This window comes from Mesoplodon bidens (genome assembly GCF_964165515.1).
Source record: "Mesoplodon bidens genome assembly, chromosome: 4".
Classification (NCBI taxonomy): domain Eukaryota; kingdom Metazoa; phylum Chordata; class Mammalia; order Artiodactyla; family Ziphiidae; genus Mesoplodon; species Mesoplodon bidens.
In genome coordinates, this window is record NC_138160.1 from 91,866,692 (window position 1) to 91,884,384 (window position 17,693).

Here is a 17,693-nt window from a genome sequence, read left to right on the forward strand (position 1 = left end):
TTTATCACGATTGTATTAATAAATATTATGTTATGAAGAAAATAAATATTTTAGAAAATCTACTCAATTATAGAACAAAAGGATAAGAAACTAACATGTCCAGACTCTTTACATACATTCTTTCTTTCTATCCTCAGGACAAACCTAAGAGGAATGTACAACTTTTACATTTTTAAAGATTAGGAGCCTAAGGCTCAAAGAAGTTAAGTAACTTACTCTAAATCAATCAGAAAAAAAGCTATAAGATAAACATTCTTGATATTCTGTAAAGGAGGCACAGACTTTTTTCTCCTGCATGAAACAGAACTAGACAGATGTGTTTAAAGCATTTTATTTAAGAATCTTTTGGAGCTCTCCTTTTTTAAATCTCTCTCTCCAAATAGATATATTTATAATATATTTTTTTTCCTCCATTGACTTTAGCTAAAAATCATACTACTTAATGGAAAGTGCCTCATCTGACATAGATTTCCTAATATTAGCTAGAAAGATGCAGAGTCCAGAAAAAAATGTTCCTTAACAAAGTCAAGTTCTGAAAATCAAGATACAGAAATTGAAAAAAATACTTATAAAAAGTCTTTTCTTATGACTTGAAGATAAGTTTTTTTTAACAACTGCTCAAGGCTTTACCATCACATGAAGTCCCACATGAGGGGAAAGACATCAGCAGAGTAGACTCAGGAATCAGAAAGCATTTGTTTAAATTCAAACTCTAGCACTTAATGATTATAAATTCTTGGGCAAATTACTTAACCTCTCAGTATTCATATCTACAAAACAGAGATTTTATAGATATATAAAATCTATAAGATGGATAAAATAATCAATCTACATCTAAGGGTAGTGCTTAGCATAGTGCCTTGTTTATAAAATGTACTCATGTAGGGTGGCAAACAGAATTGTTTGACTATAACACTGGAGATTCATCTTGAATTGCCCGGCAACTTGGAAGCTAGAATTAGGGGTCCTAAGCATCTCCCATGTTGTAAACTCAACTCACCAGGGAGGCCAGTGGCTTCCTATTACAACCATTAAGACCGCTTCCCAAGGGCTCCAAGTCCTGAGCATCTGGCATTTCTAGCATCCCTATCCAGCTGATGCCCACCTACCTCAGGTGACTTGGCAACTGGGCCCAAAATGTTTATTTCTTCCTTGAGAAGGCAGTTTCACCCTTCCATTATAAGAATGTAGAATAGCAGTCATGCAGTGTCTCTCCCCTCAAAACGCAAATCTAGTTTAATGTCCAGTTGCTTGCCCAGACTCCAGCATCCCTTCCACTGAGACAATGAGAAATGGGGACCACGTGCCTCTTTTTGCTGCTCACTGTTGGTCTTTCCAGTAAAACCTATCTCCCGGGACACTGTGGTATCCACCTTTCCCCACCTCGTCTCCATTCAGCAAATGTTAGCTACTCCTAGCTCCACTACCTTGGAATTGGCTCCTTATATAAAGGAGGATTCATAGGATACACAGTAGCCTTTGGTACGACCACCCTGTTATGAAGTCAGCTATGTAAAATGTCCTGCCTGAATGACTACAGATGTTCTCAGTCAGTTCTTGCTTGTTTCAGCTGGGCTCTCTTCCAGGTGCTGGTCTTATGAATGAAGTCTTCTGATATAAAATTTGTGAGCAAACTAAGCCTAATCAGAGATAAAGTTTTAAGTTAATATTCTCCTAGTCTTTACATGTGTGCGAATAATTAGTTGTTTGTGAGTTTTTAGGGTTTCAAGGCATAAGCTTAGAAAATACACTGACAAGAAACCTCAGAAGCCAAAAAGTATAGATGTAGAAACTGGTTTTTGAAAATTTGATCTTCAGAGTTCTGAATTCTCAGCTTTAAGGTAAATTTAAGATAGTTTTACTGATAAAGAGAGAAAAGGAAAAAACTATGCTTTGAAGTAGAAGTATACTATGCCTCGGTTTTTGGCTGCAGTTTTTATTATATAGTAAAGGAACATAATGATTTTTTCATTTTTTAAAAAAATGCTGAGGGGCAAGAAGAGCATGCATCCAACATCATGTCCCACTACAAAGCAAAACCCCCAAAATTCAATGTACAAAAGCAAAACAATGAATTTTCTTTTGAAAAATTTTGTAAAGGAAAGAGATCAGATCTGCAAGTCATTCAAAGCAAAATATATATATTTGTAAACGTATAAAGAAAGAATTCCCATTTTGAGAGAATTTTACAGGCTAAAAACACAAGTGAAGAAAAATATTTTGGGGAAAAAGTGATAGGTCATCAGAAATAGTGGATGCTTCAGCAATAAGAAAGCTCCTATGTTCTCCTTACTGGTAAATGTTCACATTTTTGCACTGAAATAGGTACACTTCAGTGCTCCATGGCAATACAGAAACATATTATCTTAAATTTCCTGTCTTCCTACCTCTTAAATGTGCCCCATCTTCTGTAGGAGCCCTTAAATGTTGGCCTTCTTGCTATCTTACACATTGTTTTTTGATGAAAACACAAAACGGAGCTTTCTAGGAATACATGATAAGGAATTGGTGATATGACGCTATGCAAGAAGACCTTTAAAAGGTGAAAAAGAGCTAAGCATACAGTGGGCTTTAAATTATGTCTTTATGCTTTATCTATAGGATTCCATCATGCTCAGAAGTTCATTAACTGCATTAATTCCAGTCTGTGGACCTGGACGTGGGAGGAGGTGGAGAAATGACAAAAGGAGCTATAGCTACGGGACCGTTCACTAGATGGAGAATCAAGCAAATGGAAGAAACAACATTTCCCACAGTTAATGTTTAGTGAGCCAGAGCCATTTTTTCAATGCACTAAAAGTTAAAGTTAAAGCTTAAACATGCTTTTCAACAACTTTTTTAAAAGCAGGTCTATCCCTTACCCCAAACAGACAGTAGAGACTGTTCAACCAGGACTGACCTAGCCTTTGTCTTGATATCACTGAACTCTAGCCCTATTCCACTCACATCTGGTGTAGCCAGGGATCAGTTCATCCCTTACTGGAGCTGTCAAAATGCACAACTCCAGGGGGCACAGTTCCCATGCTCTACAGTGTGAAGGGCGCAATGTGAAAGTCACCCTGTGCCGCCCCAAGGGACTTCTGCTAGAGGGAAGCTCAAACTGCTGTGCTGCTGTGGCTCTCATTCAAGCCAGAGACCCTAAGTTTAATTTCTAGAGGCTGTAATGAGCTGTGAAAAAATGGATAAGAAGATAACATTTTTTAAAGATCAGTGATGGATGATTCTCATTTATGTAATGAACTGTAGGCTGAGGAGAAATCTCATATACTAATCCTTCAAAACCTACAGGACTCTTTGGGTCTTAACCCCACCCCTTGCCTCTTATGCCTCCTTCTCTGACCCTGCATGTTCTCTACCCCTGTCCCCAAACCCTGTGCATATGTCTCCATTGTACTTTCCATTCTCGGTATGCCTCTCCCCTTACTTATATCTTCTCCCTTTCCTTTTGATCTCTTTCATCTTTCTCTCTGCTCCTAACATTTATTTCTCTGTTCTGCTATTTTAAGCATTCCCAATATGTCACCTTATCTCTATCTCTCTAGGTCCTTCCTTTCTGTGTCCCAGTGGGCATCATTCATCTCCAGCTGCCTTTTTACTGTCTATTTACCCTTTCTCCCACTGTTTCTTTAATCTCCTTTGGTCAATACCCCATTTCTTTTATTTTTCTAGTTTCTTTCTTTCTATCTTTTCCTTTAACTGACCACGATGAGAAACCAAAGTACAGTGTCCTCTCTGGTCCCACACTGATTTTTCTTCCGTGTCTGTGGTCCTTGAAAATGTACAGAAGACATTTGGGGATTCTAAAGTAAATCTCAATACTCATAACATTTAAAGCTGGCCTTTCCATTATACCTTGAACATATTGCAATTTTATAGATATTTATAACACATGCTGAAGAACATTTTTATACTACTTATTCCTGCACCACACGAGACTACTAAAGTGCAGACTGTGTGATCCTTAATCTCAGCTCTACATATATTCCTCACTGGCTTTAGAATTCTTGAAAAAATGCTTAAACCTATGTCAAAGTTCTTCTCAAGCATGTGTCTATTTTTCTCTTGACTACTTGTGTGCACAAAAGGAAAACTTGACTCCTTGCTTTGTTTCACCCAATTATTACCCTGCACTAAAGTCCACCTTTGGGCAGCAACAGTCACATGATTTTGGAACTCAGATAATGATCTAGGCAAATGCTGAGGAAGAAAACTTCCCAAATAATTTAGCATCTTCTTCAAGAAATCATAAAGTAAGCCACAAAATAGATCAAAGAAGTAGTAACAGACTCATAAACATAAGAACAAAAATACATGAGTTAGAATCCAAAAGCTGGTTCATTGAAAGAATAATATAAAATAGATAAAATACCAAACAAACAACTTAAGAAGGGAAAAAGGGACAAAATGCAAATACACAAAATGAGAATTAGTTAAGGGGAAGGGGATAACCACAGAAACAGAGAAAATAGAAGGAATCTTAAGATGCTATTTTGTTCAATTATGGCCAAAAAATTCAGAAAAATGGAATAAAACATGTAATAATTTAAAGAAAGCATAATTTGCTAAAATTGACTTAAAAAGGAGGAGAAAGATCTAAAGAGACCGATATTCAGGACTGATACTCCAGATACTTTTATGGCAGGGGCCTCAAACAGTAAGAACGGAATCCAGCTGTACCTGCACATTATGGCTGAACATAAGCCCTGCCAAGAGCCACATAAAACAGAAGAATTTGACAAAGAACTACCCTTAGAAGAGCTATAAGGTACTAATGGTTTAAGAGGAAATTCTACCAAAGCTTAAAAGAGTAGATAATTCCAAATTATTGAAATTTTAGAACATAGAAAAAGAAAATAAATGGGCATTTCATATTTGATAAAGATATTTAAAATCAGGGGAAAATATTGAAGGGAGATAGATCACTCAATAAATATTGCTGGGATAATTGAGTAGCCACATGGATCTGTACATCACACCACATACCAGAAAAAATTTCAAATGGACCAATGATTAAAGTGTTCAAAATGAATCCTTAAAAGTATTAGGAGAAATGTGACAACATTTTAATCTTAAAATGAAAAGAACTTTCCTAAAAAGACTTTTAAAAATCCATAAACCATAGTGGAAAATGGAGAGAAAATTTTAAATATACTTATAATTTATTATATTGACATTTTATAGGCGCTGGAAGGATACGTAGCATTTAATGATAGAGAGAGATGGGGGTAAACTAGGCAAATGTAGGTCACTATGGAAGAGAGGCTTTCACTTTATTAAAACATTGATTTATATTACATAATAATACCTATTTTAAGCATGAGGAAATACTTTCTGAGAAAGGAATACTTGCTTATGATAAAATATCTAGGAGGTGGTGGAGCCAAGATTTGAATTAAAAAAGAGAAACTGAGTTAAATAATGTGGCACATGATTATATATAATTTATATAACTCCAAAATCTAATATGTTAGAATAACTGAACTATTTGGAATAGTGCTTCACTTTACCTTACAGTAAATTGTAGAACTCTCTTCTTCATGGAATCCCGTTTTTTGTTCAGATATTTCATTTGGTGCTGTCTTATCGATGGTTTTTTCAAAGGAAGAACACAGGTATCAGTGGAAGGGAAGAATAGTTTGGAAAGTATGTTGGCAATTCTCCATCCTATATATTCGGAGACATTTTCATCCCCTACATTTGATGAAACTTTTGTACTATAACTTGTGAAAGGATCAGTTGGGTCATTTATCTCAGCCTGTTGAAAGAAAAGAAAAAATAACCAGTTGACATAGAATTAAATGAGAAAAAAAGATGTATTATTATTAAAGTTAAAATGTATGTTTATTTTCTTTGACTAATGTTGCATTCTTCCTACTAAAATAAGCTTTAATAGAGAAATGCAGTTCCCCAAAAGATTTTAAAAATCGTAACAAGAATTTTCAATGAAATAAACAATTAAGCATGAAGGAAATCAGTCTTGAAATTTCAAAAATGTAATGATATAATTTCTATTTTAAATTTGTATACTTCCCACACAAGAATTTCATAAGCATTTGTAATATGTAATAAGAAATTAAGCAATCAGTTGAAGTAATACAAATGTTTTATTAAGTCAGAATTTCATTTCTCTGTGCATAATCTAAACTTTCCTTGAAGTCAACAGAAAATTTCTATAGCACAAAACTTGAGTAAAGTAAAAAAACAAAAAGGGCTTTATATTTAGCTTTCATTGGAGATGTTCTAGGCTTTAGATTTATATTAAATTGAATATGTCCTAATATAGAAAAAAAACCTAACACAAAAATTCCACAATACTTAAGCAATTTTTATTCAGGGAAGAGCAATTTTCTGAATTTTCCTATTTATATTCAATAAATATCAGTCCATGACTGATTTTTAATTATATCTTCTTTTGAGACAGCTAGAGGCATGTTTTCCTTGGCTGGTATCAGTAATAATAAATGAAGATGTAAGTTTCAAAATGTCATGTATTATACTTTTTTTAGTGTTTACAATATGCTAATATTAAAAACTCTCTTTCTCATAACAAAGTTAGGTGCTGCCTCCTATTATTTAAGTTCTTTCCATTTTATTTAATATTATCCATCTTTGGGCAGCTCATTACCAGTCACTCAGGATTCATTTTAAATGTCTATAGATCCTATGGTAGAAAACAAAGGAATGAAAAATTTTTTTCTGCATATGAATATCTAACTAACCTCTTTAGGATTCCAAGATCAGGATTAGCTCAATGAAATTATTATTTAAAGACTGACTATTGCATTATCTAGACAAAATTACAGTGGAAAAAATGAGAACAATCTTATAATAAAGATTGAAAAAATAAAGGTTTAAAGCAATAAGGAAAACAGCAAAAGGCAAAGTAAATATATATGGAATACTGTGAAATGATGAGAAAGAATAACATGCAAAAAACGTGTAAAAAAATACAGTGAAAATCATGCAAATAGGTAAGCATCAAAAAAATGAAATGAGGGCTCAAAATAGCCTCAAAGTGCTAGAAAATTAATACTGACATTTAAAAAAGAGAGCTGTATTTTCACTATTTCAGTAAAGGAACTTTATCACTAGCCCTCATTGAAATATACCTATTCTTAAATATCTTTGATTTCAATTATCTCTGGATGTTGAAATCAGTATACAATTATGTTTATACTATTCCCAGTTGTGTATCTTGCTTATTAACTAGGTCGAAATCATGGAAAGAGCATTCAATTTCAAACAAGAAATTAAATTGTGCCAAGAACACTCAGTAGCTGTTGTGATTTTCAGGACATTATTTAATGTCTCAAAGTCTGCATGTTCATCTGTAAAATGTTAATCACAATACCTGGGCTGTTTATTCTGCTTAGTTTCTCTGGATTAATTTTTTCATAAGAAAAGGTACTTCAAAATCAGTAACAACATATAGTTGCACAAACATACTACTATGAGCTCTTCCATTGCTGAGAGAATGATGAATTAATAAATGTGTAAGTGACTGGACCAACAAAAATAATGTCTTCTCATCACATAATTTCTGGTAAAATACATTGTTTCCAGGAGAGCATTACCCTGCATTATAGAATCTTAATGCTCTTTTCATTTTGTCTCATTTGGCTATGCTTTGCTTTCTTCCCTCCCAGACTGGATAGGTTATATAGATCCAGATGCCAGCTCTCTCAAATAGCAAAATGACGGCATTGCCACATCTTTCACGATGGTTCCCTGGTTGAAAGCCCAGGTTAATTTTCCGCCCTCAATGATGTCCAAGGCATTCAACTTATGGAAATGTAGCTTCAAATATCAGTCAAAGGCATATTTGCCTATCTATAAAAGGTTTTGTTTGTTTTCCTGCAGGAAAAAGCCAGGAAAGAATATGGGGCTTTGCAGTTAGAAAAATCTGAAATCAGGTCTGGCTATCCCACTTACTAATTTATTATTTATTTATGTATTTATTTATTTATTTCAATTAATTTATTATTTTTGGCTGTGTTGGGTCTTCTTTGTGGTGTGCAGGCTTCTCATTCTGGTGGCTTCTCTTGCTGCAGAGCACGGGCTCTAGAGCGCAGGGGCTTCAGTGATGCGGCACATAGGCTCAGTAGTTGTGGCTCGTGGGCTCTCTTAGAGCACAGGCTCAGTAGCTGTGGTGCACGGGCTTAGTTGCTCTGTGGCATGTGGGATCTTCCCGGACCAGGGCTTGAACCCATGTCCCCTGCATTGGCAGGTGGATTCTTAACCACAGCGCCACCAGGGAAGCCCCCATTTACTAATTTAAAATGCAAACGGGGAATTTAGTTAACCTCTCCAGGTCTATATTTTGTGTTTAGTTTGGTTCCATTTTGTTTTTCATTTGTGATGTGGAGATAATAATTACCACCTCAGAGTTTTGTGAGGATTCACTTAGACGACAAAGGATGATCTGTCTAGCCAATAGTGAGAAGCTCAATAGGTATCAGTTGCTTCAGGGCTACCCTAAGACAGACACTGATGCTCTGGTTTTTATAAGATCCTTCCACCACCAATCTTGAGAAGACTTGATCTAACCTCTTCATGCTGAAAACAAATTCGTTACAAAGCCACTTTTATATTAACAAATCTATCAAATAGGATTATAATTACACTTCTAGTCATCTCTATTCTAAAGAGTCTTCCTTCTCTTAAAGATATTATTCTCATTTTAAAATTCAGAGACTATGAATTTATTTATGCCAATGGTGCATAAGTATAAATCTATACTTCTTGGAAGTAAACTTACCCAAAATATGAATGACCATTATTTAGATTCCAAATTCATGAATTTACTACTGTTGACTGCCAATGAATACTACCCCAAGCTCCAATCTTTATACATTATTTATACATTTTTATCATGTGTGCCTATTTTCTTAGCAATGCCATGCAAGTTTTAAAATTCAGGATCTTTCTTATTGCATTGTTGAAACTTGACATTTTTTATTAAGAAACAAATGGCAAATTTTATTATCTGATAATTTTACTGATTTAGTATTAAAATTGAAAAAGTGGTATTCCTGAAGAATATTTCTCTCTCACATAGATTGTAGCAACATGCAAGGTCAGATACCCACCCTTCTGTCTTTATATTGGGCATAATGATGGTAAAAACCAGGATTCATTTAGGTTGGCAAGAAGATGGATGTCAGAGCAGGTGAAATTATGCAAGGAATTATGATGTAGTAGCAATACAAAAGAAAATAAAAGCCTGTCCAGAGTTCTGAATTTTCCATCAATAATTAGGGAAATGTAGTACCGAAATTTAAGCTAACTCACACTACCCTTGACATGATGGAATAAAAGAGAAAGAAATAGGATATTAAGCCACTGTGGCATAGTTTGCATTAAATTTTGTCTCCATCTCTTACTATGTCTCTGTTTTTGGTCTCCACCTGTCCTTAAGTAGTCTTAGACCTGGGAACATTTAACTTATTTGTGAAAAAAATTATAATTTTTTCTTCAAACTTCAAAATTTAAATATAAGTGACTTACTGGTGGTCTCAAAAGGTTATTTCCTACAGGAGCTATAAAATCTCACAAAGGAGGACAGCATGAGTAACTCCTTGTTACTAAAATTGTGGTCCTTAGACCATTATTATTGTCATTACCTAGGAGCATGTTCTAAATAGAGAATTTCAGGCCCTACTCCTGAATATATTAAAGTTTAAAAAGGACTGATGTATTAGATTAAGAAAAGGACTAGATGGGAATATCCATTTTCCCACTTTATAAGTTGTGTGATCTTGCACAAGTTACTTAACCACTCTAAGCATGTTTCTTCATTCCTAAAATAGAATAAAAAGAATACTGTCCTTTCTAGGTTACTGTAAAAATTAAACACAAAACGTGAATATATTTTCTAGCATAGTGTCTGGCACACAAAAGTTCTTCAATAAATGTTAGTTCCTTGTTTATATCTAATTTTGGAGGCAGGATGACATGGAAATGGCAAAGCCTTTGGGTTAAACTCACTCATAGGTGCATTCACCACCAGCTACTTCTTTTAATCATTTAGACTCAGATCCTCTATCCGTATGGGTGATGGTGGTGGTGGGAGAGTTATAAGGCTTAGATGAGTTAATAAAGGTAAGATACTTAGCACAGTGGCTGGTGCACTGTAAAAACTCTACAAATATTTTTGTTTTCTTAAAACAACGTATCTGTTATACTGGAATTCTATTCATAAGTATTTAAAGAAACCACACTCTTTCAAAAATATACCTTCCATTTATGTCAAAAGAAGAGCCATATGTGGGGGATGAGAGAGATTGTTATTGCGAGAATAGAGACTAATAGTGCTGTTTATTCTATTTTGCTGCTTAAAGAGTACATTAGGAAGATGGCAGCATGGGAGGATGTGGAGTTCACGTCTCCCTACAACTAGGGCACCTGCTGGATGCTGGTGGGGGACCTCAATACCCAAGAAAATGGGAGGAAGCCCAAGCAACTGGGTAGAATGTGGAGGGGAGTGAGGGGGAGGGGAAGTGGAGGCCAGACAGGACCAGTGCCCCTGAGGGGTGGCTGGGAGAGGGGAGGGGTTCCCACGCCTGCTGGGACCCTTGGGAGCTTGGAGGATCGGGGGGAGTGCACCTAGCATTTCCCCTGCCCTATTGGGTTCTGGGAGGTCTGCTGGGCTCCCAGACGTGGTCCTCTGTTCTCTGGGGCCCCCTCTGGGCCACGTGGGTCCTAGGAGCATAGGAGGGAGGTGGGGGGAGAATAGGAGAGGAGGATGGGGAGGGGCCCTCCGGGACTGGAGGGTCAGGGGAGGCACGGAGGGCATTTCCCCAACCCACTTGGGCCCTAGGAAGCCTGCTAGGCTACCAGGCCTGGTCCTCCATTCTCTAGGGCCCCCTCTGACCTTGTGGGTCCTAGGGGCATGGGAGGGAGGAGGGAAAGAGGAGGAGAGACGGACAGTGGGACCCTCCAGGACCGGAAAATCAGCAGAGGTGTGGAGTGCGTTCCCCCCACCCATTCAGGCCCTGGGAAGCCTGCTGGGGTCCTGGTTCAGGTCTTTTGCCTCCCAGAACCCCCTCCAGCTGCGTTGGTCCTGGAATGGGGGGAAGAAATGGAGAGTGGTTGTGAAGTGGCCCTCTGGGATCGGAGGATCAGAGGAGGCACCGTGGGCATTTCCCCCACACTCTTGGACCCCCAGAAGCCTGCTGGGCTCCCTGGCCAGGTCCTCGTTCACCAGGGCCCCTTCCAGGGCGCATTGGTCCTAGGGGCATAGGAGGGAGGAAGGGGGAGAAGAGGAGAGGCGGAAAGGGAGGGGCCCTCTGGGGTGGAGGATCAGGGGAGGCACAGAGGGTGTTTCCCCCACCCACTTGGGCCCCAGGAAGCCTGCTGGGCTCCCAGCCATGGTTCTCCATTCTCCAAGACACCCTCTGGCTGTGGGGGTCCTAGGGTCATAGGAGAGAGGCAAGAGGGGGGAAGAGGAGGAGAGGGAGATGGGAGGGGAACCTCCAGGACCGGAGGATCAGGGGAAGCACCACAGGCGTTTCCCCCACCCACTCAGCCCCAGAAAGCCTGCTGGGCTTCCGGGTCTGGTCCCCTGCCTTCCTGGGCCCTCTCCAGCCACGTGGGCCTAGGAGGGGAGGGAGTGAGCGATGAAGAAGAGAGACCAAAGGGGAGGGAGCCTCTGGGATAGAAGAACTGTGGGAACAGACCTAGCATTTCCCCCATCTACGTGGGCCCAGGGAGCCTGCTGGGGTCCCGGACCTGGTCCTCCACCCTCCAAGGCTAGAGGCACTGCTGGAGCCTCCTACCATGCTGAGTCTAAGCGCCACCACCCACACCTCCCAGCACCTTTTATGGCCCTGTTGGGTCTGAAGCATAGGCCCTGCCTACTCCCTAAACACCGCCCCTACCTAAGTTCTGCCACACACAGCCAAGGCCTTTTCAGGCTTTTTTTTCCTCCTGTCTTTTTCTATTGTGGTTCTCTTTTACCTTCTGGTTGTTTCATCTGTATATTAATTTATTTTTTCTAACATATCTGTTAGTTTTCTAATTTTATTTTATTTTTTACTCTGTTATTGTTCTGCTCCTTTTTTTTTTTCTTTTCTTTGTTTTTTAGAACTGCGTGGCTTGTGGAATCTTGGTTCATGAGTTGGGGGTCGGGTCTGAGCTCCTGCGATAGGGGCTCCGAGTCCAAACCACTGGACTAACAGAAAACCTCAGACCCCAGGGAATATTCATCACAGTGAGGTCTCCCACAAGTCCTCATCTCGACACCAAGACCCAGCTGTACGCAGCAGCCCACAAACTCAAGTGCTGGAAGCCTCAGGCCAAACAACCAGTAAGACAGGAACACAATCCCACCCACCAAAAAGAAAAAAAAAAATACTGAGACGACAAGAAAATATGTCACTGATGAAGAAGCAAGGTAAAAAATTACAAGACCAATAAATGAAGAGGAAATAGGCAACCTTCCTGAAAAAGAATTCAGAGTAATGATAGTAAAGATGAACCAGAATCTCGGAAACAGAATGGAGGTACAGATTGAGAAAATACAAGAAATGTTTAACAAAGACCTAGAAGAACTAAAGAACAGAGATAAACAACACAATAACTAATATGAAAAATACACAAGAAGGAATCAATAACAGAATAACTGAGGGAGGAGAACAAATAGGTGAGCTGGAAGAGAGAATGTTGGAAATAACTGATAAGGAGCAGAGTAAAGATAAAACAATGAAAAGAACTAAAGACAATCTCAGAGACATCTTGTACAACACTAAACACACCAACATTCGAATTATAGGGGTCCCAGAAAAAGAAGAGAAAAGGAAAGGGTCTGAGAAAATACTCAGAGAGATTATAGTGGAAAAATTCCCTAACATGGGCAAGGAAATAGTCACCCAAGTTCAGGAAGTGCAGAGTCCCACACAGGTTAAACCCTAGGAGAAACACACCAAGACACATATTAATCAAACTAACTAACATTAAATTCAAAGAAAAAATATTAAAAGCAGCAAGGGAAAAGCAAAAAATAACATACAAAGGAATCCCCATAAGGTTAACCGCTGATTTTTCAGCAGAAACTCTGCAGGCCAGAAGGCAGTGGCAGGACATACTTAAAGTGATAAAAGAGAAAAACCTACAACCAAGATTACTCTACCCAGCAAGAATTTCATTCAGATTCGATGGAGAAATCAAAAGCTTTTCAGACAAGCAAAAGCTAAAGAATTCAGCACCACCAAACCAGCTTTACAACAAATAAATGCTAAAGGAACTTTTCTAGGCAGGAAACACAAGAGAAGAAAAAGACCCACACCTAAAGCAAATAGAGAAAGAAGAACAAAGAAAATCCAAAATTATTACAAGGAAAGAAATCATAAAAATCAAAGTAGAAGTAAGTGAAATAGAAATGAAGAAAAATAGCAAAGATCAATAAAACTAAATTTGGTTCTTCGAGAAGATTTAAAAAATTGATAAACCTTTAGCCAAACTGATCAAGAAAAAAAGGTAGAGGATGCAAATCAATAAAATTAGAAATGAAAAAGGAGAAATCACAACTGACACTGCAGAAATACAAAGTATTATAAGAGAATACTACAAACAACTATATGCCAATAAAATGGACAACCACAAAAAAATGGACAAATTCTTGGAAAGGGACAATTTTCCAAGACTGAACCTGAAAGAATTAGAAAATATAAACAGACTTATCACAAGTTCTGAAATTGAAACTATAATTAAAAATCTTCCAACAAACAAAAGTCCAGGACCAGATGATTCACAGGTGAATTCGAGCTGACACCCATTATTCTGAAACTCATCCAAAAAACTGCAGAGGAAGGAACACTCCCAAACTCATTCTACAAGGCCACCATCACCTGGACACCAAAACCAGACAAAGATATCACACACAAAAAAGAAATTTACAGACCAATATCACTGATGATTATAGAGGCAAAAATCCTCAACAAAATACTAGCAAACAGAATCCAACAGCATATTAAAAGGATCATACACCATGATCAAGTGGGTTTGATCCCAGGGATACAAGGATTCTTCAGCATATGAAAATCAATTAATGTGATACACCCTATTAACAAACTGAAGAATAAAAACCATATGATCATCTCAACAGATGCAGAAAAAGCTTTTGACAAAATTCAACACCCATTTATGATAAAAACTCTTCAGAAAGTGGTCATAGAGAGAACCTACCTGAACACAATAAACGCCATATATGAGAAACACACAGCAAACAGCATTCACAATGGTGAAAAAGTGAAAGCATTTCCTCTAAGATCAGGAAAAAGACAAGGATGTCTTGTCTTTTTCCTGATCAACATAGTTGCTGAAGTCAACATAGCTGTTGAAGTGCTAGCCACAGCAATCAGAGAAGAGAAAGAAAAGGAACACAAATTGGTAAAGAAGTAAAACTGTCACTGTTTGCAGATGACATGATACTATACACAGAAAATCTTAATGATGCCACCGGAGCTACTAGAGCTAATCAATGAATTTGGGAAAGTTTTAGTATACAAAATAATGCACAGAAATCTCTTGCATTCCTATACACTAACAATGAAAGATCAGAGAGAGAAATTAAGGAAACAATCACATTCACCATTGCAACAAAAAGAATAAAATACCTAGGAATAAACCTACCTAAGGAGACAAAAGACCTGTACTCAGAAAACTACAAGACACTGATGAAACAAATCAAAGATGACATAAACATGGAGAGATATACCATGTTCACGGATTGGAAGAATCAATATTGTGAAAATGACTATACTACCCAAAGCAATCTACAGATTCAATGCAATCCCTATCAAATAACCAATGGCATTTTTTACAGGGCTAGAATGAAAAATCTTAAAATTTGTATGGAGACACAAAAGACCTCGCATAAACAAAGCAATCTTGAGGGAAAAAAATGGAGCTGGAGGAATTGGACTCCCTGACTTCAGACTATACTACAAAGCTACAGTAATCAAGACAATATGGTACTGGCATAAAAACAGAAATACAGATCAATGGAACAAGATACAAAGGCAGAGATAAACCGACACACCTGTGGTTAACGAATCTATGACAAAGGAGGCAAGGATATACAATGGAGAAAAGACAGTGTCTTCAATAACTGGTGCTGGAAAAACTGGACACTTACATGTTAAAGAATGAAGTTAGAACACTCCCTAACATCAAACACAAAAATAAACTCAAAATGGATTAGAGACCTAAATGTAAGACCGGACACTATAAAATTCTTAGAAGAAAACATAGGAAGAACACTCTTTGACATAAATCACAGCAAGATCTTTCATGACCCACCTCCCAGAGTAATCAAAATAGAAACAAAGAAACAAATGGGACCTAATGAAACTTAAAAGCTTTTGTACAGCAAAGGAAACTATAAACAAGATGAAAAGACAACCCTCAGAATGGGAGAAAATATTTGCAAACGAATCAATAAAGGATTAATCTCCAAAATATATAAACAGCTCATGCAGCTCCATATTAAAATAACAACTGAGTCAAAAAACGGGCAGAACACCTAAACAGACATTTCTCCAAAGAAGACATACAGATGGCCAAGAGGCACAGGAAAGGCTGCTCAGCATCACTAATTATTAGAGAAATTCAAATCAAAACTACAATGAGGTATCACCTCACACCAGTTAGAATGGGCATCATCAGAAAATCTACAAACAACAAATGCTCGAGAGGGTGTGGAGAGAAGGGAACCCTCTTGCACTGTTGGTGGGAATAAAAATTGATACAGCCACTGTGGAGAACAATATAGAGGTTCCTTAAAAAACTAAAAATAGAATTACCATATGACCCAGCAATCCCACTATTGGGCATATACCCAGAGAAAACTATAATTCAAAAAACCACATGCACCCCAATGTTCATTGCATCACTATTTACAATAGCCAGGTCATTTAAGCAATCTAAATTCCCATCAACAGATGAATGGATAAAAAAGATGTGGTAAACATATACAATGGAATATTACACCATAAAAAAGAAAATTTGTTCCTTTGTAGAGACGTAGATGGACCCAGAGACTATCATACAGAGTGAAATAAGTCAGAAATAGAAAAACAAATATCGTATATTAACACATTTATGTGGAAGCTACAAAAATGGTACAGATGAACTGTTTGCAAGGCAGAAATAGAAACACAGATGTAGAGAAACACACATATGGACACCAAGGGGGGAAAGCAGGGGAGGGTGGTGGTGGTGGGATGAATTGGGAGATTGGGAACAACACATATACACTATTATTATAAAATATATAACTAATAAGAACCTGCTGTATAAAAATAAATAAATAAAATAAAATTCAAAAAATAAAGATCAAATTATATAAAAGTAAAAATTAAAAAAAGAAATACAAATTGGAAAAGAAGTAGTAAAACTGTCACTGTTTGCAGATGACATGATACTATACACGGAAAATCCTAAAGATGCCACAATAAAACTACTAGAACTAATCAATGAATTTGTTAAGCTTGCAGGATACAAAATTAATGCACAGAAATCTCTTGCATTCCTATACATTAACAATGAAAGATCAGAAAGAGTAATTATGGAAACAATTCCATTCACCACTGTAATAAAAAGAATAAAATAGCTAGGAATAAACCTACCTAAGGAGATGAAAAACTTGTACTCAGAAAACAATAAAACACTGGTGAAAGAAATCAAAGATGACATAAACAGATGAAGAAATATACCATCCTCTTGGATTGGAAGAATCAACATTGTCGAAATAACTATACTACCCAAAGCAATCTACAGATCCAGTGCAATCCCTATCACACTACCAACGGCATTCTTTACAGAATTAGAACAAAATTTTTTATAATTTGTATGGAAACACAAAAGACGCTGAATAACAAAAGCAATCTTGAGAAACAAAAACAGAGCTGGCGGAATCTGGCTCCCAGACTTCAAACTGTACTACAAAGCTACAGTAATCAACACAGTACGGTACTGGCACCAAAACACAAATATAGATCAATGGTATAGGATAGAAAGCACAGAGATAAACCCACGCACATATGGTCACCTAATTTATGACAAAGGAGGCAAGAACATACAATGGAGAAAAGACAGACTCTTCAATAAGTGGTGCTGGGAAAACTGGACAGCAACATGTAAAAGAATGAAATTAGAATACTCCCTAACACCATACACAAAAATAAACTCAAAATGGATTAAAGATCTAAATGTAAGACCGGACACTATAAAACTCTTAGAGGAAAACATAGGGAAAACTCTCTTTGACATAAATCACAGCAAGATCATTTTTGACCCACCTCCTAGAGTAATGAAAATAAAAACAAAAATAAACAAATGGGAGCTAATGAAACTTAAAAGCTTTTGCACAGCAAAGGAAACTATAAACAAGATGAAAAGACAACCCTTAGAATGGGAAAAAATATTTGCAAATGAAGCAACTGACAAAGGATTAACCTCCAAAATATACAAACATGTCTTGGAGCTCCATATCAAAAAAACAAACAACCGAATCAAAAAATGGGCAGAAATCCTAAACAGACATTTCACCAAAGAAGACATACAGATGGCCAAGAGACACATGAAAGGCTGCTCAACATCACTAATTATTAGAGCAATGCAAAACTGCAATTAGATATCACCTCACACTGGTCAGAATGGCCATCATCACAAAATCCACAAACAATAAATGC

At 37.2% G+C, this 17,693-nt stretch overlaps 1 protein-coding gene across 1 annotated transcript in view; it reads right to left on the minus strand.

The window, feature by feature from the left end:
• The window catches only part of TMEM232 (transmembrane protein 232), a gene marked incomplete at its 5' end in the record, with an annotated part of 246,626 nt that overhangs the window by 130,222 nt on the left and 98,711 nt on the right, over nucleotides 1–17,693 (minus strand). The window contains 1 exon segment of the mRNA XM_081230450.1: nucleotides 5,508–5,755. Within this exon segment, the coding sequence (XP_081086576.1) occupies nucleotides 5,508–5,755 (248 nt within the window).